The 21,877-nt window shown below is 35.5% G+C and overlaps 1 protein-coding gene across 3 annotated transcripts in view; it reads left to right on the top strand.

The window, feature by feature from the left end:
• Positions 1–13,305, top strand: part of HGF (hepatocyte growth factor) — a 63,342-nt gene extending 50,037 nt beyond the window's left edge. For 2 of the 3 annotated variants that reach the window (XM_082784673.1, XM_082784672.1), the window contains exons 13-18: positions 152–248; positions 3,877–3,951; positions 4,541–4,687; positions 5,424–5,530; positions 7,483–7,628; positions 10,460–13,305. In XM_082784673.1, the coding sequence (XP_082640799.1) occupies positions 152–248; positions 3,877–3,951; positions 4,541–4,687; positions 5,424–5,530; positions 7,483–7,628; positions 10,460–10,630 (743 nt within the window). In that variant the 3' untranslated portion in view covers positions 10,631–13,305. Of the gene's footprint in view, positions 1–151; positions 249–3,876; positions 3,952–4,540; positions 4,688–5,423; positions 5,531–7,482; positions 7,629–9,181; positions 9,253–10,459 lie in introns of all 3 variants that reach the window. The other variant, XM_082784674.1, reaches the window with a different exon arrangement.
• The last annotated feature ends 8,572 nt before the right edge of the window (positions 13,306–21,877 follow it).

Below are 21,877 nucleotides of genomic sequence, written 5' to 3'. Positions count from 1 at the left end.
TAGTTTTGATACTTTAGAAATATATTTCATTAGCTCAGGAAAGAACACCCTACCCATGATAAATATTGACCTTCTTGTGGTCCTTATGTGTAACTGTACAGGTTTCCTACCGCTGTTTTTAGTAAAATGTGATCTCTGGACCTGCTTTCAGATACTGTCATTCCTTGTGCCTCAACAAAACATTTGAGAGTTGTAAATGGAATCCCAACTCAAACAAACGAAGGATGGGTGGTTAGTTTGACATACAGGTAATTATCACTTTGATAAGAAGGACAAAGCACCTAATAGGATATTTGTTTTGGAACTATAGAAAATGTTGATTGTAGTAAGAATATTTGTAGATTGCAGTTAAATCCTGTAAAAGAAGGAAATCAGCATTCCTGGAACATCTGGTGTTTCTATAGCTTTCAGTCCGTCAATGAAACAGTTATATGTTAGTTATTGCGAACTTGCTTCTAACGCATACACAGCATTCTAGTCTTTGGATTCTTTAGATCAGCTACTGCAGATCTTTTCATCATTCCCTTAACACCCTGCCTTAAGCTGTTTACTTTACAGATTGAAGAAAATTGAGGTTCATGTCAATATCTGTATTTTAATACCAGTGCATTTAGATATGAAGTATTAGATTCAGGATATACACCCTTGCTTAATTTAGCTTTCTGCTCATAAAACTGCATGAAACTGAAATGTATTTTGTATTAAAAAATAAGTAGGAGCTATAAGGAAATTTCTTTCACTCTGTAAATCAAGACCCTAACATGTACATCTGGAAATGTGTATTACATTATGGCAGATCTTAGTTTGCTACTGTGTAAAAGCCAGAACACAGAGTTACTGCCTCTTGTGTTCATTACTCTTTGGTTAATAACTCATCAGCTAGAAGTATGAATCATAAATGGATAGCAGGAAATAGATCTCAAGGATCTTTTTTTTTTTTTTTTTTTTTTTTTGGTCATCTAGTACAGATTACAGTACAGTTTATTACTATTAGCTTATGTCATCTCTTTTAAAAACATGTTTTAACTTAACTAATACTTTCAGGCTAAAGAAAAGACAAAAAGTCTATTTTCTATATTTCTTCATTGCTAGAGAAATGCTGGGAGTCCTCCTCATCTTTGTCAATGTTCCATTCTCATGGGCTCATATCGTAGTGGTCTATATCTTTCTAAAAGTTTAGCAGATGGACGGGAAATAAATTTCTAGAGGAACATCCTTCTATTCCTGGACTAAATAAACATGTAGAGGGACTGAAATGATGAATCACCCTGGAAAAGTTTATCTTGCCACTGTTTTTAAAACAGCCTTGATGGCTGATGAACTTTTAGACAAGAAAGGTGAATTACTTCTGAGTGCCTAAAATGTAAATAGCTGAAGTTAAGCAAATTGACCCTAGGTTATGTGCTATGTTACAGAATTCCATTAAGTAAATGAGTTCATAAATGACTGAAGATGTTTTTTTGTTTGTTTGTTTGTTGTTGTTGTTGTTGTTGTTTTCTGTTTGTTTTAAAAGAAGGGATTCCTAAAATACTCCAGATGCAAAATATATTTTTAAGTATTATATAAGTCTAACATGTATGTAAAAAAATGTACTTATATTTTATGTTGTTACCAGGGAAGCAGATAGACTTTTTTCTGAAACAAAATCTTAATGACTCCAATTTTTTTCTTGGAGGGGTAGAGGGTTCATAAATGATTCTGTAATCTAACATTTATTCTGAAAAAGTCTAACTATAACTAACACTTCTCAAAATAGAAGTGCTGTGTCTGAATGGTAAAGTCCTAGTGCTGCTTACAAACTTGTATATCTGCAATCAATGCCCACTTATAAAATTAATTAATTAAATTAATCAATGACATGCTTTCCTATACGTATGATCCAGATTCTGTTATCAAGTATATTTAAATGTGCTCAGGTGGCCAAGAAGGCCAACGGCATCCTGGCTTGTATCAGGAACAGTGTGACCAGCAGGGCTAGGGAGGTGATTGTCCCCCTGTACTCAGCTCTGGTGAGGCCGCACCTCGAGTACTGTGTTCAGTTTTGGGCCCCTCGCTACAAGAAGGACATCGAGGTGCTTGAGCGGGTGCAGAGAAGGGCGACGAAGCTGGTGAGGGGCCTGGAGAACAAGTCCTACGAGGAGCGGCTGAGGGAGCTGGGCTTGTTCAGAAGAGGAGGCTCAGGGGCGACCTTATCGTTCTCTATAGGTACCTCAAGGGAGGCTGTAGCGAGGTGGGGGTTGGTCTATTCTCCCATGTGCCTGGTGACAGGACGAGGGGGAATGGGCTTAAGTTGAGCCAGGGGAGTTTTAGGTTAGATGTTAGGAAGAACTTCTTTACTGAAAGGGTTGTGAGGCATTGGAACAGGCTGCCCAGGGAAGTGGTGGAGTCACCATCCCTGGAAGTCTTCAAAAGACGTTTAGATGTAGAGCTTAGGGATATGGTTTAGTGGGGACTGCTAGCGTTAGGTCAGAGGTTGGACTCGATGATCTTGAGGTCCCTTCCAACCTAGAAATTCTGTGATTCTGTGATTCTGTGATATTTAGAGGAATTTCATCCATTCCAGGAAATCAGCTTTGGATTTTGTGCTACATTTAAATAAGAAGTATAACCTTCATCTGTCTACTTGTCAGTCTGGTAAAGCAGATTATGAAATCTTTTAAAGTTGCATTGATAAATAATGATATACATGTATACATGAAAGAACCACATTTATGTTCCATTTTGTGACATTTTTATAGTAAAACTGGACAGAATCAAGATTTTATAGACCCCAGCCTCTCCGACCAGACAGTCTGTTCCTCAACCAAAATACAACCTAAAATAATAATAATAAAATAATAATAAAAATGACCCCCAAAAATAAAACAAAATGAAAACAAACAAACAAACAACAACAAACAACAAAAATCAAAAAACACAAAATAGGAAAGCATCTGTGTTATTCTGCTTTCTTTAAACTCTATACAGAGACTGGACTTCTTCCAACAATTCCTGTAAAGCTGTGAACATTTGTGTGATTTGAATTTATAATTTGTAAGATTTCAAGCTTCTCCCAAATTGCTAACAATTTTATTCACTTTCCAAAGAGCTGTAGAAAATAAATGTGATTTTAGAGGCACAAAGAAGGAAACTAATTAATTTGCATTTTAATGTCAGCTTTATTTTTGAAGAAAATGTCATGTTTTATTGTTTTAATTTTGCTTGATATATTATACAGCAGGTTTTCTATAATCATGTGTAGGATGTCATACATTGCAGATTGCTTCCAACTGAAGCATGTGGGAATGGAAATCTCATAGGACTGGTAATCAAATAGTAACTCTCTACCTTGAGGTCAATGCTTTGAATAATACTTACTTGAAAAATGTTGTTTACATCTGTTGGCAGTTTGGGGTGTTGATTGAACGTTTCAGTCCAGTTCCTATTACAAAGAAGTCCACTTCTTATTATTTATTTTATTTTATTTTATTTTATTTTATTTTATTTTATTTTATTTTATTTTATTTTATTTTATTTTATTTTATTTTATTTTATTTTATTTTATTTTATTTTATTTTATTTTATTTTATTTTATTTTTAAAGATAGCTCTCTTAATTTAAACCCATCTGTGAAAACACTAAATAAATAAAGTAAATGATTTTCTGTTTCTTCCTGGTTTATAAAAACTGAATCAAATCTGGAAAGTCATGCTACTACATGTATTCAAAATGTATAGCAAATGGACAGTGAAATGTTTTCACAGGCTGTCATCCAGCCACCTTTCCCTACACCTGAGGAATACATAAATGAAAGCTGACAACAACACTCTTTAGAGATTTTGTCCAGGTAGAAAGAAAGATATAAATATATATATAATTTATTTATTTATTTTTCAGGAATAAGCATATCTGTGGAGGTACTTTGATAAAGGAAGAGTGGGTTCTAACAGCAAGACAGTGTTTCCCTTCTCGGTACAGTAGTCTGTAGTTTTGCAATATTGAAATATACGTATCTTCTGTTATTTAAAAGCACAACAATTCATTAAATTAAATGGAACAGTTTTCACTCCTTTTTGGCTTTAACACTACTCACCTGATATAAAAATTCCTGTGAGACCTTGCCATTTTCTGTTTTTATTATTGTTAAGCTAAAACTTTATTTTACATAGAGGTATGAATGTTTTCCAAGTGTAAGAGTTACACAATAGCCTCTTTATGAAAATAATCCCATGCTTCTGCTGAACTAGACACGATAAAATAGAATTCTTAAGCAAATCTTGAAAAGTTTCAAGGTCCATAATTTCCAAGCCTCCAGATGTTCAGATACTAGTAGAAAACAAAAATTACATTTTAGTCATGGTTAACAATAAAATTATGTAGTAACTTTAGACCAAAAGCATACATTTGAGCATGTTGATTTTGGAGTAACAATTGGCAGTGTAGAACCACTTCTAGTGAAGACTGTTAGTTAAGATCTTCTGGTACAATCATAGTAAGCTGAAATTTTTGAGTTATTCTGTTATACATTCAGCAAAATTCTAACCAGCTTTGCCTACTTTAGGTACAAAGATTTGAAAGACTACAAAGCCTGGCTTGGAGTCCATAATATCAAAGGAAAGGGAGAGGAGAAGCACAGACAAGTTCTGAATATCTCTCAGCTGGTATATGGTCCTGCAGGGTCAGATTTGGTCTTGCTGAAACTTAGCAGGTTAGTAGCTACTACTGCTAATTCCAGGATTTTCAGCTACTGTCTGAAATTCTTCCTAAATAAGCATTGCAAATTCAGTTCTGTACAATCATGGTATTGCTGATGACATCTCTAAAGTTTAAGCTTCTAATAGTAAGATGTTCATGTCAGTTGTTCCTGGGCACATAAAGAAATGATATATTAAGTGGATGGATTTCACTTGATATACGCAAATATTAATCTTTATTCACTTTACTCGGAACAGATGTTACTTCTGAAATATAGTGCCTAAATACTTTTTTCCCCGATAACCAGGTTTAATTTACAGTGCGTTATATATATATATATATATACACACACACACTCATTGGCTAGTATATGCTTTTCATTTATAGAATAAGCAGCAGATTACAACTAAGATATCTGTGTACATATAAGCTTTCAAACTTTCTCTGTATTAGCAAAACTATATATCCAAATGAAATGTCATCATTACTTACTTTTGAAGATGAAAACCCAAGTTAAATAGTGTAAAAGTAGTGACAGAATTTCAAGAAATTTTTTGACAGTTCACAGCTGTAACACAAAAAATAGGTAGAAGAATCCATCATATTCTTCAAAGAAGGAAGAGAGAGGTAAAGAATTGGCACAGTTTTTAACTGCTGTGGTCTATAAAGGCACTTAAAATCATTTTTAGGGTAGATTATAGAATGTGAAGTAAAATTCCTTACGTCTGTTGTTCATTTTCTCTTTTCAGACCTGCCATATTGACAACTTATGTAGAAATAATTCGATTGCCCATTTCTGGATGTACCATTCCAGAGAAGACCAGTTGCAGTGTTTATGGATGGGGATACACTGGATGTAAGAGACTATTTTTAAAAACTAAATGAAAACATTGACAGCTAACTTCCTTCCTCTTGTTATCATAGGTGAGGCTGGTGTTATTGCCTCATGCCATGCTTGTCCAACACTTTTTATTATAAAATGCAGTTTCAACTTTTTTAAAAATTTATTTTGCTTTGTAAACCTTTAAACCTTTGAGCATTTTATTTAAGATGATTTCATTTGAAATATTTTCTACCCCATCTTTTATTTATTTTTTTCCTCCAAAGACTGGCAAAATGATTCAAATGCTTCAAAGAACAAACTATAAAAATGTTTTACATGTTTGAAAAATCTGTCAGAATTGTTTTGAAGAGTTCTAACCCTTTTTTGAAAAATTCTTCTTCATCTACTTGAGCACCTTTTTTCTATATCCCAAAGCAGGCCACCCTGTGGAAAAATTAATACAGGATAATGTAATCAAAGACATTATTATAATTAACGTACACAAAGACAGTATATTAAGGATACACAGGCATCCCTCTCTGGCATTTCCTAACTTTTGAGTACTTGACTTTGCAGCCTTACTGATGTTCATTAAGCACAGTTTTTTGTGTGAAGTAAATACAAATATGTGACAGAACAGACATTTATTTAGTCTGGTAAATACTCTATCTGTCTAATGATGTGTTGATGATAAAGTTAATAGCTGCCAGTTGACAGTAATTATTGCAATAATTACTGTGCTCAAATGTTATTTTGCCACAGACCTTGAGTAAGCAGCAGCAATGTACTCATGCTGTCCTGGACGCAGAGCAGAAAGTAGATTGTAATTCCGAGGTTCTCTCCCTTGTAACCATTACTCCACATTTCTTTGTGGGTGGCAAGTAATCTGTACCAGTCCTTCTCCAGATGACTGCCTTTGATGTTCCCAGTGTTATTAGTATATTAGCCTTCTTCTGAGGGGAATGGCTATCTGGGGGACACGGAAGTAGGGCTGGGGCAGCATCACAGAAAAGCTTGGCTTAAGAGAATTGATAATGGAATTTGCTATGCTGTGGAGTTACGTAATACTATAAATATGTAACATCTATCATCTAAGGACTTCGTACTATATTTTATATGCTACTTAATATAATACTCATAGCATCCCAGTCAGGGAAGGAAAAAGTGTTACATCCTTTTTATTTATTTATTTATTTTGATTTCTTCTTTAAGAACACAGGATAACAATTTAGTGAAGGGCAAGGTTGGCATTTTTTGATAGCTGTGAAGAGAATGGGCAGGTCTGGGCCTTCTATTTGTCTTTGAAGCTTGTACAGAGTTGTCTTTTGCCATGTAGAACAAGAACAAGCTCCACAGGGCTCCTGCTTTCTGACCTTGACGCTGATGAAAGGAGATTGCATAGAGCTGTGGCTCTGTCCTTGCAGGCACGAAGTCATTCAGTGTAGCTGAGCCAGCACTAAATGAGAAAAACTCTGCACTGTAATAGTATTTTTCAGGTCACATGTTCTTCCCTAGGCTGGAGCAGCCACTGTTGCCCATTAACCCCTGCTTAAGGCATGGAGTGAAATCCTTGTTCTGCTGATGACAGTGACAACATTTCTCACTTTTCCTGCTATTAATGATGTGCTGAGTCAAGTTGGTACTAAATTGTAGAATAACCCCAGTTATCTAGCCATTTCTTCTAATACAAAAAATATCTCCAGATATTATCAGAGAACTGAAGAGACATGGCACAAAGCAAATTTCTTGCAAATTTTGTTTGTACCAAATATACAAAATCCAAAAGACTCTCATGATATGTTTGATTATATGCATGATAACAATGAGGATGAATGAAAATGTGAGTACCAGGGAAAAGTGCAAAGAATAAAGTTATGTGAGTAAACTTATCCAGCCTGGATCTTCAATACTTTTTTTTTTTTTTTTTTTTTTTTTTTTTTTTTCCCTACAAGAGAGTAAAGTTTTCATTCTCTTTTCAATCCTAGTAGTTAACTATGATGGCCTTCTCCGAGTAGCAAACCTGTTTATTTTGGGGAATGAGAAATGCAATCAATATCTCAAAGGGAAGATCACAGTGAATGAGTCAGAAATCTGTGCCGTGGCTGAAACCATTGGTGCTGGGCCTTGTGAGGTAAATATTACATTTCCTATGAGTGTATTAAAGCCATCAACATGGTTATTTCTTTCTCAGAAACAATTTACTAGAGTTTTTATAATTGCGTCAAACTTGTACGCAATACACATAATCACAGAATACATATGTGAATCTTCTGCATTGGAAAATGATTTGCATTTCTAGTGATCTATTTTCTGCCAGTGTGGGAAGAAGTTTCTTTGCTTCAATGGTACTGTACTTCCACATCAGCAAAGGGCTTACATACGTGTTAAATATACTTGCGCCTAAACACTTTGCTAGTCTGACATAAATTTGCTTTCTACTCAATCAAAATAAGTTGTTACTGCTAGCCCACAGGCCATTTTAGCACTTATTGTACAGAACACAAAGATTGGAGCAAGTTTAACTGTTTAGCTGAAGTTTTGCACACAAAATAAAGAATAAGAACATATAAATAAACAAAACCAAGAAGTCACTGCTCAGTGGAGTTAGTAAAGTTATGAAAGAAAGATCCAAAAAACATGAGATTCAGTATTAGACAGAAGAGAGGAGGATTTTTTCTCCCTAATCAAGCCTGAGCCATAATATATTGAGTAGGGGAGAAAGCACTTCAGTGATAGTGTAATTTGATACAGTTGGTTTTCTTGGGACTAGTGTTGATGTTGGAGAAAGGACATCTGAGGAGAAATGCAATAAATCATATCTTTGAATGGAAGATATCTTTGTGTGTGGAAAATCTGCCTGAAGAAGTGACATGTAGAAAGAAGGCAGTCCTGAGTATTATTATGTATTCAATACCCGGAGAAAAAGAGATTATTTCTTAATACCAGTGTTAACCAAACAGTGAAGTTTTCCCTACCCAGAAGTACTACCAAACCATGGTGAAACTAAGTCTTCATCAGGCTGAGGCCTCTTCCTTTTATTATTAATATCCCATAGGATCCTCTTATTACAGCAAAGTGTAGTTTTTGTTTTGTTTTGTTTTCCTTCAGAATCAAATATTTCATCATAGATGGGCTTTTAGACATGTTAAGGTTTATAAATGAAACATCTGCATGGAAGTCTGCTGGGGTTCCTGCACTTTGTTTTCCTGTGCAAGGAGAAATGACTGAATTAATATTAGCAATCAGTCTTAATCACCACATGGTTTCCAGCTCCCTGAGTTCCCCTTTGAAGCTATTTTCCTCAGCAAAGAACAGGCAGAGAAACAAAATCAGATTGGCAGGTGAAACTCCACTCTTAAAAATGTTTTATGAGTAGCTTTGATGATACTGACATAGTTCATTGTTCATGTAGGAACTAATCTGTAATCAGCTGGGGGAAAAAATAACCAAATAAAGGTCAGGCATTGTTGTTTCTCTGGTGATCCAAAGAGAATACAATGTGAAATATTAGCTTTTATTTTTTGAAACCGTATCTCACTACCTAACACATTTAATGCCTAGTTTTGCAGCTAGTTTTCTAGATTCAGTGTAAATTTTCCCTGGATAGAAACGACTGTGTTCAAGCCCCAGATCTATGTGAATATAACTAAACTACAGTTTCATACTAAAAACCTTACTATACAGCCTACACCTATGATTCCCCAAAGCCCCCCTTGGAGGCTCAATGCTACTCGGTGCCCTACGACTCAAATCAGGTGAGTATGTTATTATACAGGTTACCTTACCAATAGGGCCCCTATCAGACCAGCTACATTATCTCTTTCTAATCCTATGAGGCACACTAATTACCAACTCAATCTGTCTATAACAAACAGATTTAAAATTGTTTACTTATCCATAAGCCACATGGATCAAGTCATTGCTGCAAGCATAATCCAAACCTTCTGATCATTCTCAGGAGCAATAGTTCTGATAATCTATCACAGACTGACCTCCTCCATACTATTTTGCCTAGCTAACACAAACTAGAAATGCCCACATAGCTGAATTCTCATCCTTAGATGAGGTTTACAACCACTACCACACCTCAATAGCTACCTGACTATTGCTATCAATCAGATCAAGCTAATTGAACAAATAAACAACAAGCATTGCCACTCTTCTGGTGAGTCAGAGAGAATAAAATGCTAATTGTTAGCTTTTATCTTTTTAAACTGTCTTACTATCCAATACAAACATTTACTGCCTTCTTTTGCTGCTAATTTGCTAGATTAAGCTTTGCTTGATTTAAAACTTTAGTATCTGTGCTCAAGTTATGTATCTATGTGAATTTACCTAAGTTACATTTTGAATCTAATTTAATTTGTATGGATTTTAGTGCTAAATAAGACTGATCTGAGCTGGACATGAACCAATTTTCCACTGAGTACATGCAGAGGTGTATACTTGTCTCATTCACACAGAATAATGAACATGAGTGTTTTAACAAGTTACATTTTTTACACTGCAAAGTACTACTATTTTTTTTCCTGCCTACTAGTACACATAGATTCTCATCCTAATGCCTTGAAATACTGCCAGAGGGATAACCACCTTGTTCTGTCAGTAAGCTTTGAAACAAAGTCTGTTATCACAACAAATATATTTAACAGTCATCTCACTTCCTCATCTCGCTTATTTGCACATAAACAAATATTATACTTGGAGTTAGCTAAAACAGGAGAGTAAGAGCTGGTAGTCTGAAGTTACTAGAATCATATGTAAAGAAGGATTACTTGCATGTAAATTCTGGCTGTGAAAGAGATATTGGAAGCTGTGTTCCAATGGTAAGTATAACTCTAATGCCTGTTCATTAAGCTAGGTCCTACCAAAGAGAAACCAGGCAGTAATGGACAGGTGGGAACTGTTCCTTGTAACACTTTCAGAAATTATTATTATTATTATTATTTTATTTTTTTTTAGCGTGATTATGGTGGTCCCTTGGTTTGTGAACAAAACAGGCTGAAAATAGTAGTGGGTGTCATTGTTCCTGGCCGTGGATGCGCCATTCGAAATCGTCCTGGGATTTTTGTTCGGGTCTCGTATTATTCCCGGTGGATACACAAGATCATGATGACCTACAGAAAACCCTGAAAAACTCAAGAACTTCCATTCACAGATTTTGGACAGCATAGAATTAATGTGTAATGTAAAGATCAACAATTTTTTAACTACTTGATAGTCAAGTTTGTTGAGATTCTTTTAATATTTATGGATGTTTTTGGTGTTTTGTCTATCAATGTTGTTTTATAAATATTGGAGTGACTTACAGTATATGCAAGTATGGTGACATATCTCCTGAAGATACTTGAATGGGTAAACAATTTTTCAAAAATATTATTACTGTATCATAAATGGTTTTGTAGAAAAAGATCATATGACCTCTTTTATGCTGCTCTTCAGATTATCTTTAAAGGAGAAACAAATTATAGCTTTATTTTACACATCTTATTCTTTCTGTGAGCCATGTACTTTTCTTCATTTATGTCAAAAGATCTACTGAGTGATAAATACGTCTATCAATGACAGCGTATATGACTCTATTTCTCTTACCCCTTTATGAGAGGTCAAATACTTCAATATTTCATTAAAAAATAGTCTCTTTAGAAATTAGTCTTTTTCATTGTTGACCATTTTGACAAGCCTTCCTTGAGTGGAGCTCTTGTAGAAGTCGGTATCACTTCTTTTTACACAGTACCTGTAAACTCTGGTTTTGCACTTGGTCCCTTTTAATTCTGTACTTGGTCCCACAAGAGATATATCAAAAACCCTCTGGATCAAGGAAGAGATATAGAACTGTGAATTTACAATGCTAAAAAATGTATCTGATAAAATTTAAAAAATTAGAATCATTGAATCATAGAATATCCTGATTTGGAAGGGACCCATAAGGATCATCAACTCTAACTCCCATTAATCTTGATTAACCATTGACAGATTTTTGCCATTAAAAGAAATTTCAACTAAATATGCCCAAATCTTTCTGAAAAGGCAGGTGTAAAAAATTCACATGCTCCTAGGTATTTCTTTAAAATAACTCTGTTTATATCAGGAAGAACTATAGTTGAATCTAACTCCTGGCTGAGAGACTTAGTACTGGTAAAAGTTAGTTATACATTGATAGTCTTTTCAGAGACTTCAGATATTCCATAAGACCTTACCTTAGTTTGTTCAAAAACATATCCTTTGTATAGTTCCTTTCAGAGTAATAAAATTATTGCAGGGATCTTATCTTGTATGAAATATGAAAAACATCACTAGTTGTTTAGTATCTTGTGTTTCCTGCCTGTATGTAGAACTATCATTCCTTTATGTTGATTGGGAAAGGGAACAACTATTCAGCATCAGATAAGAGCTTGTTCTGCTTCAGGCATTTAGTTGTATGTCTGGAATCATTACACAATTAGCAGATAGCAATATGTTATTATAGGGGGTTGTAATTTCTGGAAAGCTGATACAACATAGATCCAGTTATTTTTACTACTGTAATCACTTAAGTAACAGCACTGTTACTTCACGTGTGACTGTGTAATTGTATATGTTTCCAGTAGCAAATTGTAAGGTATACATATCATATCTAACTGCATAGCCACTAAGCTGACATCATGATGTATATATACAAAAGAATATTTCATTTAATTCAAAAAATGCAGGGCTGAATTCTGCCCTGACAGAAAGTAACAGCTTCAGAGGAGCTGTCATGGGAGGCAGTGCTCATGTTGACTCACTAAATTATTTTCTTCAGCAGTGCACTTTGACTTCAGTGGGACTCAGATATGCTTACTTCTCCTGGTGGACTAGGATGAGTTTCGGCCCATGCTTAAGTGGTTTGGCTTGCTGAGATTTGTGTCAAGCATCCAGCAGTTTACTGGTGCATAGGAAGAAGTCTTTTAGCAAGCAGAACTTCTGAAATTTCTCCTGATGTAAATAGTTTTGGACAAGATGCAACTTCCCTGTACAAGGGATCTGAGGTTGTGGATGCTACATGGATAGTCTGTCTTGATCTATTCTGTCTGTCTCTGAAGGCTTTATGCTCCTTTTGGGCTCTCTCACTCACCAGGCCTAAAGAGGGCAGGATTTAGCCTGTTGTATTTACAATTAATTATTTCCATGTATGTTAACGGTGTATTCTTACTAAGTATATACGGACCATAGCATACTGAAAGGATTAACTTTTTAAGAGAGACTTTTGAAAAAACTCCAAGTGAGTTTTGTTATCAATCACAAATAGAATGTGGATGAAATATATAATTCCATGTTCACTTTTTGTATTCTAAGAATTATGTGCTCACTGTATTATATTTGCAGGCATTTTAAGTCTATCTAAAAAATTGAACCCTAAAATATTTTAGTTATAAGCTTCTGCTGTGCAGAAGACTGTGATTTATATATATATATATATACACACACATATATATATATGATAAAAATACTGTTTTTTGTTAGACAACGTGTAAGGATTTTTACCTGTTTGTTCCGGGCAGCACCTCAGTAAAAGTTTTGCAGAGTTGCTGCTCCAGAACTTAACATGTTTGTATGCGCTTGCTCATCAGGCATTCTTGCTCTCCCTAACTCAGTATCGAGGGCACATGAGGCTTTGAAGAGCAAGTGAAGAGAAAAATAATGATGTGTGGTAATGAATTTGTACTTCATTTATTCCTGTGAATATTTCTTGTTGGTACCAATGGTACCGTACCAGGCAACTGTTATAACTACAGGATTCTCTTAAGAAAGGACACTCTATAGATACTTTTTTTTTTTTTTTTTTTTTTTTTTAATTGTTCTAACATATTTCTCTCTATAATAACAAAGGGACCTGATCTAGTGCCCATCTAAATTTCTGGAAGGCCTCTTACTAACTTCAGTGGGATCTGGACTTTACTTTGTAGATGTGATATTACTCATATTAAAATTAAAGGGTACAGAATTTAAACCCTTGCCTAAGAACATTCTTAGACTCCATTGAATGTCGTCTTCATTTTCCTTATTGCAACTAGTTTGTGGACTCTGAAATGTGTAATAACTGGATATGAAATGTTGGGATTCAAACCTAAGACCTGATTTGCGCTACTGAAGTTAGTTTGAATTAATTACTGATTTTCTTTGGGCATTGGAACTGACTGACATTTCTTCCTTTCATTAATGAATATATTTTTCCCTTTAAAAAGATTTTTGCCTATTTCTTTTTCTCTCATAAACCTCACGACTCTCAGAGAAACTGTTGCTCTCATTGGGAACTTACTGGTCCAGATTTTTGCTGCTATTGATAAAATCTGCTCTAGCTTAAGACTAAAATTCTCTGAGGCATTCTGCAGATCTTTGTTGTGTATAATGCCAAAGTACTTGACAGAGATACTCACTTTTTCAGATGAGGGTCCAAATATGTCTCTGAGGGTCAAAATCTACTCAGGCAAAATGTCCCTTGAAATCAGTGAATATGATTGTCAAAAAGCGGGGGCTGAAATTTGCTCAATGCTTTTCCCTACAGCTGTGCACTGAAGTATATGCATCCTTGTACACCGAAAAGCACAGCAGTTCTGGACTTCACAGCAACTGAAACAGCAGGCGAGGCTTTATTGCCATCCTTCTGGAAGGCTGGTTGTAAACCAGTTCACCCCCATGGAACCTGTATAAAACCAGTAGGATTGGTTATTGTCTTCTTTCCATATTGATTATTTTCTTCCTCCTTTATGTGCACTGGTATATTATTGTTTTATGAATGTTGGGGCTGCTGGCAGGAACTGACATGGTTTTTCATCCTAATATTTTATGGTGTTCCTTTTTAGATATACTCTTGGGCATTTATGTATGGTGTTTCCTTGTGTAGGTTCTAACTTCAGGGAGCTACCTGTAGAATTCAGTGTATGATAAGAGTATTTTTTCATATTTAAGTGGGAAAATTAATGCTCCCATTAAAGACAACTAGTTGAAAGCCTAATGAAAAGGGAACACTGTGGTTATAACTTGTATTGCAAATCTTTTGTAATTAATGGCAACTTCATTAGTTAATAAAGTCGGTATTTTTGTAACCTTGTTTATTCTTATTATTCTTAATAATGTATTTTATATTAAAAAAAAAAAAAAAAAAAAACCACCAACATAATTAGCATTATATTTCTTCATGAAGAAGGTTTGGAACTGCATTGCTAGGCTTAGAAAAATTAGTGCCAATGAAAATGAGTGTCTCCCTATACTAATTTCAGCAAGGGATTTTACTGTGCAGCGTAAGGAGGGCTGGTATTTTCAAGACCTTCATGCATCTAATAGCAAGACCACACATGAAAGATAAAACCAAATCCAGAGTTTCATACTGTTGAGTATCCCCAAGAGATTCCTGCTGGAATTCTGCACAGACAATGGCCTAAGCATATTGTGGAGAGAGTAATTTGGGGTGGAAAGGGTGTGTTTAATCTAAACAAGAGCATTTGCCAAAAGAGTTGTAGTTCCTTACAATGTCAGTATGGGAGGCTTGGCATTTTCTCTTAATATACTTAATTACATTTCAGGAAAGGGCTTCCCTCACTAAGTCTCTTAGTCCTACTGGTGGTATTGCTGATGCAAAAGAGAATGCCTTGCACAAACCTTGGGGCTATTGCTGCTGCTTCACTTGATATCAAAACCAACCAATAGCAATAGCTAGCAAAAAAGGAGACAAGCATGAGCCTTACTAGCATCACTGGATAAGTGCCTCCATTCAGATGGGTACTGATAAATTCCTGTAGCATCATAGCATTCTGATTTGGAAAGTTCAAGTTAATGGACAGTAAGTTCATAGCTTGTTTTTAATTATCCATCTGAAATTTCTAAGTTCTAATCATTTCTGGTTTCACTGAAATTTTGGCGATTTAAATATATATTTGCTAACAACTCCAGCTATATCAACAGCGAATCATTCTTCAAATGATCTCATACAGAGTGTTTGAAATCTGATTTTGATCTTTCATGGTAAACACCTCATTCTTTACATTTGTAGTCCAAAAAGGGGATTTTCTAATAAATTAATAAAAACAGTGGTTTTTATCAAAAACTTCTGAAATCAATGGGAAACTTGTCAATAACGTCAAATGTGCAGGAATGCTTCAAAAATTATAAAAGTCTAGAAATAGCCCACATGTCAAAATCAGACCTTGTTACAGTTTTACGTTCAAAGTATTAAAGATGTTCAGGTGACTGGTCTACCTCCTGGGAGCCATGAGAATTAACTGCTTGTACAGCAATTTGTGCAACAAAGATTTATAAAGGGATATTTCTTTCTATTACAATCTTCTGTTAAGGTTTTATCTTTTGTAGTTGCAAGAACACTGTACTCTGCAGATGATAAATGATGAAATCCACATCAGTGCTCAGAACTTGCTTTCTGCTCTTTGTTATTTAATAAGCCTCATGTAAACAGAGCAGGCCATTTAGAAAAGTTCAGTTGCGTATCAACTCTGCCTTCAAAAGCACCGATTTCTGGACAGCTATGCTCCAATAAAAAGCACTTGCAATAAATATGAAAGAAAACAGCTGGAAGGAAAAAGACATATCATAAAAAGGTCAACAACAAAGTAAGCCCTAAAATGAACAGTTTTTGTTGATTTTTTTTTAATGTTGTCTCAATTTTTATAACACGATATGTGGTGTGAAAAGCTGCAATAGAATATTTTAATATCCCTAGCCTTCCTAAAGCTGATTCACTCTGGTTCAGAACACTTGGAAAGGTGCAATGACTTCTCCATATGGTCAAAGATGTAGTGCATGTTGTGCTTCTGTGTCTGAAGACCTGATCCTACTAGCATTGAAATTAATGTCAAAGGATTATCTAGGGCTAATAGCTAGGTCCTAAGTCCTCCTCCTGAACCCCTCAACCTTCTCATAAACTGTTTCAGATTCTGACTTCGTCAAACACTCAGGGCATGTGTTTTGATCCTAAATGGCAGAGGAGAAAAGCATATGCTTTCTTCAACTGTGGACATCAAAATTCCACTGAAGACTATCAGATTTGTTCAGTCAGAATCTAAATGAATATAAGGATTGTTTCATTTATTTCTATTCAAATCTTGTTTTCATTAAAATGATGATGGTGATAATAATAACAACAAAAACAACAATGACAACCTGATGGATGCAGTTAGTTTCAATGTAGTTTTTATACACACATATCCTCAAAGTATAAACTTTCCACTAGGGAAAAAAAACCTGTACCACTTCAGAACCCAAGAGTTTTAGGGGATGGCTTGAGATATCTCAAGTTGTGTCTATTTAAGCTGGTGTTGCCCTCAGCTGGATTGTTTAATATATCTTACTGGGAGAAGTTATACAGGAGAGTGCAATTCAAAACAATTTATTAAAAATAAGGAAGGAAATATGGCATAGGGTTCACACATGGGATTAGGTGAGGCTAGTGTACAGCACAAAAAGTCCTTTCCACTTGAGGGAAGATTTCCCTGGAGTAACATGTGAGTTTATAGTATTTAATTCAGTTCAGATTATGCTAACTGAAATTTTTCCAGATGGTTTTCTTTCCTTGTGGATTAATGTCAGGATGATACACATGCTGAGGAAATAGGCATTTAGATCAACATTGCTATTACAAACCATGTCAACAATAGTCTCATATACTGGGTGTAAATATGCCATCTGCTGTTCAGCATTCAGTTTAACAGTACTGTAACTTCATAGAGCAGCAACTATATAACTATAACTATAAACTGTAACTATATAATTTCTTCTCTCTCCCTCTCCTTCTCCCTCTCTTCCTTAAATGAAAGCTCAGAAAAGTTGCTGCTTGTGGTAGTTTTGTATCAAGCATTCATTTGAAAGTTGTTATTTTCCCTGTGCATCCCTAGATGAATCTCCATTATTGCCTGATCCTATACTTCTTTGAAGTTTAATTTTCTGTTGCCAAAGTCCCCACATAGCCTTAATTTTTGCTGTTGAACATCTAAGGAATATGTCTATAAGAATGCCTGTAGGAGGGGAGATGTTGTTGCGGTCTTGAAATATTTGCAGCTTTCAGACTGCAAATATCCTCATTAATGTTCCTTGCTTGCTCTCAGGTATATTAAAGCAGGGAAGGGTAGATGCTATGGGTTAAATGTCTTCTACATATGCTACATTAGTGAGGTTCAGTTATCCCTAGGGAGATGCTCTGCAGCCATCCACACCAAACTATTCATACGTAGCCAGAGGCTTGATGTGACTGAGCACTAAACCACACAGAGGGACACACAAACGTATGCACACCACACCCATACAAATTCATACAGATAACTAGTTGATCCAAACCAATCCAATCACTTCTGCACTGGCAGCCTATTTACATGTACATATATGTCTTTGTGCCTATTTGTGTGTTTGCATATGCATATGTAGCTATTCTGTCTAAAGCACTATATGGGTCCTGTCATTGGAAGCAAATGAGTAAATCTGGTTAATGTTCAACCAGTTGTATTCAGTTTTGGACTCATCAGTGCAACTATAGTCTGCACACTGAGGCCCTAAAAGTTAGAAGTGAACAAGCTCAACCATGGCTCTTAAGATATCCAAACCCTCTAGACAATAAGTACTAACCATTTGCATCCACATTGCTTATTGAAATGGTGCACATGCCCTTGGAGACCCTTCCAGATGCTTTTTTTCCTTCTTATTATACTTTAGTATTGTTAGCTATCAGTAGAGACAGGATTTAGTGTTAATTCTATCTTTAAGTTTTTTTGTTGTTGTTTTGTTTTGTTTTTTCCCTGTAGAAACCTGATTCCTTACTGGAGCTCTTTTTGGGTTGCCATCTTATCGACTTTGATTATAAGCCTCTTCTACAATGCTGGATGGATTTCCAGGCTGGTATCTTAACTTTACATGTATGTAGCACAGAGGCTGGGCTGTATTTGTAAACATGGTATTTTTTGATCCCCTCTGATACTATTTACTCCTAGTGACTCCTTAGTGCATATAACTCCCTAACACTAATCCCTTTCTACTACTTTCTACTACTGAAATTTCTCATTTCTCATTTATCTGTATCTTCCTGTCTGGCTTACACATGTGCTTAAAAACAAACAAAACTTTTTTTTTTTTTTTTTTTGGTTAGCATTGCGTTAAATCTACTATAAAATGTTCTTATCAGTAAGCCTTCCATCATGACATGAAGATCTTACCAACTCAGTCTACAAGATTATGTCATTTTTACTACCATGTTTGACAGAGACCAGGCTGGTTCCCAACTGAAATCTATTTGTTTTCCCTCTGGTGTGTTTGCCTACCTTCCCAGGCTCACTCTCTCTGCAGCTTCCTCCAAAGAGGTATTTCCCTGCCTGGGGATTGTACATTCCCTTTTAAAAGCAGGGTTTTTTATCGTTCCCACCCTTTCAGAGTTAGAGCAGCCTCCTGAGAGGCTGTTCATAACAATTCAAACCTCTCCACACTGAGAAGAGAAATTGTTTCCCTTTTCCTTGACAAGTTCTTCACTGCATAAAATGTTCCTTATCTTTCAAACAATTTCTAACTAAATGCAGGAGGGAATTTATGAAGCTGATGTGAGCTCAAGCAACCGAGGTTTACAGTGTCTACCTCACTAGGGCATAAAGCAGAAATTTTGGATGTGCATCTGTTTGCAAAATTTAAATATAGTCTTAAAATTCTCATATTTTTATGAATGGTTATTTCTGACACTTAAGATAACTTCATGAATGGACATGGAAGATTCAGTGATATTTTCACAAGCAGTGGTACAATGCAGTCCAAGGGACTCCTCAACACTGCTGAGAGACAAGGACTCAAATTCTTTTTCTTCTTTACTTTTCTTTCTTGCTTATTTTCTTATTTTTATTGTTTGTTTGCATGCTACTTTATTATTCCATTTTAACACTGACAAGAAGAAAATAAACAGGGAAGAGTAAGACTGGTGTAAGTGACGTGTTTGAACTGTTCTGGGTAAGATTTATAGCCTGCTAAAGGCAGCTTTTTGGAATGTCCTTCTCTTCACTCCTCTCTTGGAAGTTTTCTTGGCCTACTTAGTTGTCTGAAGACATTTCACTTTTTCTATCTGGAAAGTGCTTTCTTTATTATCTTCTTTGTAAGGACAGAAGTGATGAAGTCATTTAGTCATTTTGCCTCTCTCCTTTTTTTTTTTTTTTTTTTTCCTCTTTCCTCTCCACATTGTTCTATGTGTGCCTCAGCACAGATGCAGGAACAGTACTGAACATTTCCACTGCAGGACACTTTCATTCTGCAGAGTACAGAGCAAAGAACTACTTGGGCATGTTGTGAAGAATGAAATGCTGCAAATGCACTGAGTGACATTTCTACATTTGCTTTCCTCTCTTCAGACAGCATACGTGCAAAGACAAAGCTCTGTGATGTGTGGGAGAGAAGAAAAGGTAAAGTCACTCTGGAAAAGAGAAAAACTTTTAGAAGAGACTGCTGCTTATACAGTAAGCTTTTGATTTCTTTTCAAGATGGACTACTATTTGCACATGAGTAGGGAATGGAAGCCTGATTTGAAACAGAAGTTCTGTAGAGACCAAGGAGAAAATCTTCTCAGGGCTACCCTCAGGGAGTTTTAGACATGAGAAAGCAGGGCAATAATTTTAAGTCCCAGGCCATAGGAGTGGCCACTGAACTATAAGGAAGCAGTTTAGGACACGCAGCTTCTGACCATAGGTTATGATCTCTGTAGTTGTCAGGCCTCATTCTCTGGAAGATCCACCTACAAGAAACAGCTTAAACAGAGAAATTACAGCACACTTCCCTGAGATCAGCTCTCTGTACATGGGGCTTAAAGCTATCTTGGTTTCGTTTGACTAGGTTTCTGCAATGGGAAGATTGAAAAAGTGTCCTGAACCACTTCATGTCTGTATGTGCATTTAGCTGGTCTTTTGAATTCTGTTTAGGAGAGGAAAATAAAGGAAAGAGGAATTTAAAAATAAATATATATGTATATATTTTTTTTTCAGCCACATCCTTCCTATTGCTTTCCCAGTTTCACACATTCATTAAAAGTGGAAATATACTGCATACAGAAAACAAACCAACCTCTCCAAGTTAAATCATATAGCTATTCAGAAACAAATATAGTATTCAGAAACACTCCTTTTAAGGCATAGGGTATATAAAAACCACACCAAGAGAATACTGTACTCTGTGGTCATTCATTCGTAAAGCTGACAGGAAATCAAAACTGAAAGGATTCTTCTGTAACTGCCAACTTGCTGTAATGGAAGCCAGGGGAAATATAATTATCTGTTTACTTGACTAAGAAGAAAGAAACCAAAACATATTTTCCTTCAATAGTACAGGGGGATTAGACTGTTACTAGTCACTTGTGTGCTAGACTTCCCTCCAGGCCTTTCCTAATGTCTTACACTCAAAACAAATAAAATATCAGCTCTATGGAAATGAAGATATTTTTAATAGAATAGAACAGAAAGATCCTCAAGTAACTGACTTTTCACCTTTACAACCTTAGGGATGTTGTTCAGTACTTCATATTATTGAGAACTATCTTTGCATAGAATATTTTTGCACACACAAAAAAATAAAATAAATAAAACAAAAAATGTATATGCCTGAAATCTGGCATAAAATTGCAGCTCCAAAGACGGACAGTCCATTTAGAGGTGCATTAAGGGATGACTCATTAGGCTGGGCTTTCCCCATATTTGCAATGTTTATTTCAGTAAAATAGATTTCACGAAGTAGAATGTCTGATTACAGGAGGCTGTCACTTTACTTAGTACTTATTGTAATATGTAGTAGAGGGTCACTCAGCTGTGCCATATAGGATTGATGTTAATGCTGATAAAGGTGATAGTTAGGACCACTGTAAGAAACAGTTAAACGACAATGTGAAGAATAAAAATAATCTGAGATATGCTAAAGTCAGGCTCAGCAGCAGATTTTGTCTTTGCTGTGTTCCTCTGATGATACAGAGCTGCCATAAATTTCTTCAACTGCTATGTTTACAGCAGTTTTCCACTGCCACATAGCAGTCAAAACCAGCTGGCAAATCTCATCAAAGGTATTTCATTTGATTAATTCTTGTGTCTGGGCAGATGAAGTGCAGTCTGTCAAACCATGAAAATAAAATAAAAAAAAAAGATTAAGATATAGTTCCTAAAAATTCTGCTTCTAGCTGTGTGAAGCTTTGTTAGCTGGAAGAGTGCAAGAATCAAAGATGGATATTTCTCCTAAGAGGATATCTTTGATGTGAATTCTAACAACACTGTTTTTGGGCATGTTGCATGAGAGAAAGCAGCCATGTACAAGATAGCTGAACTAGATAACTAATGCATATGTTTTTGTTCAATTTAAACATTCTACAGCTCAATACATCATACTTCAAGCAAGAGATGAATCTGTACG

This window comes from Aythya marila, assembly GCF_965140915.1.
Source record: "Aythya marila genome assembly, chromosome: 1".
NCBI classification, from domain to species: Eukaryota; Metazoa; Chordata; class Aves; order Anseriformes; family Anatidae; genus Aythya; species Aythya marila.
Note: the sequence above shows the minus strand (reverse complement) of the source record. Positions and strands in the feature narration are given on the sequence as shown.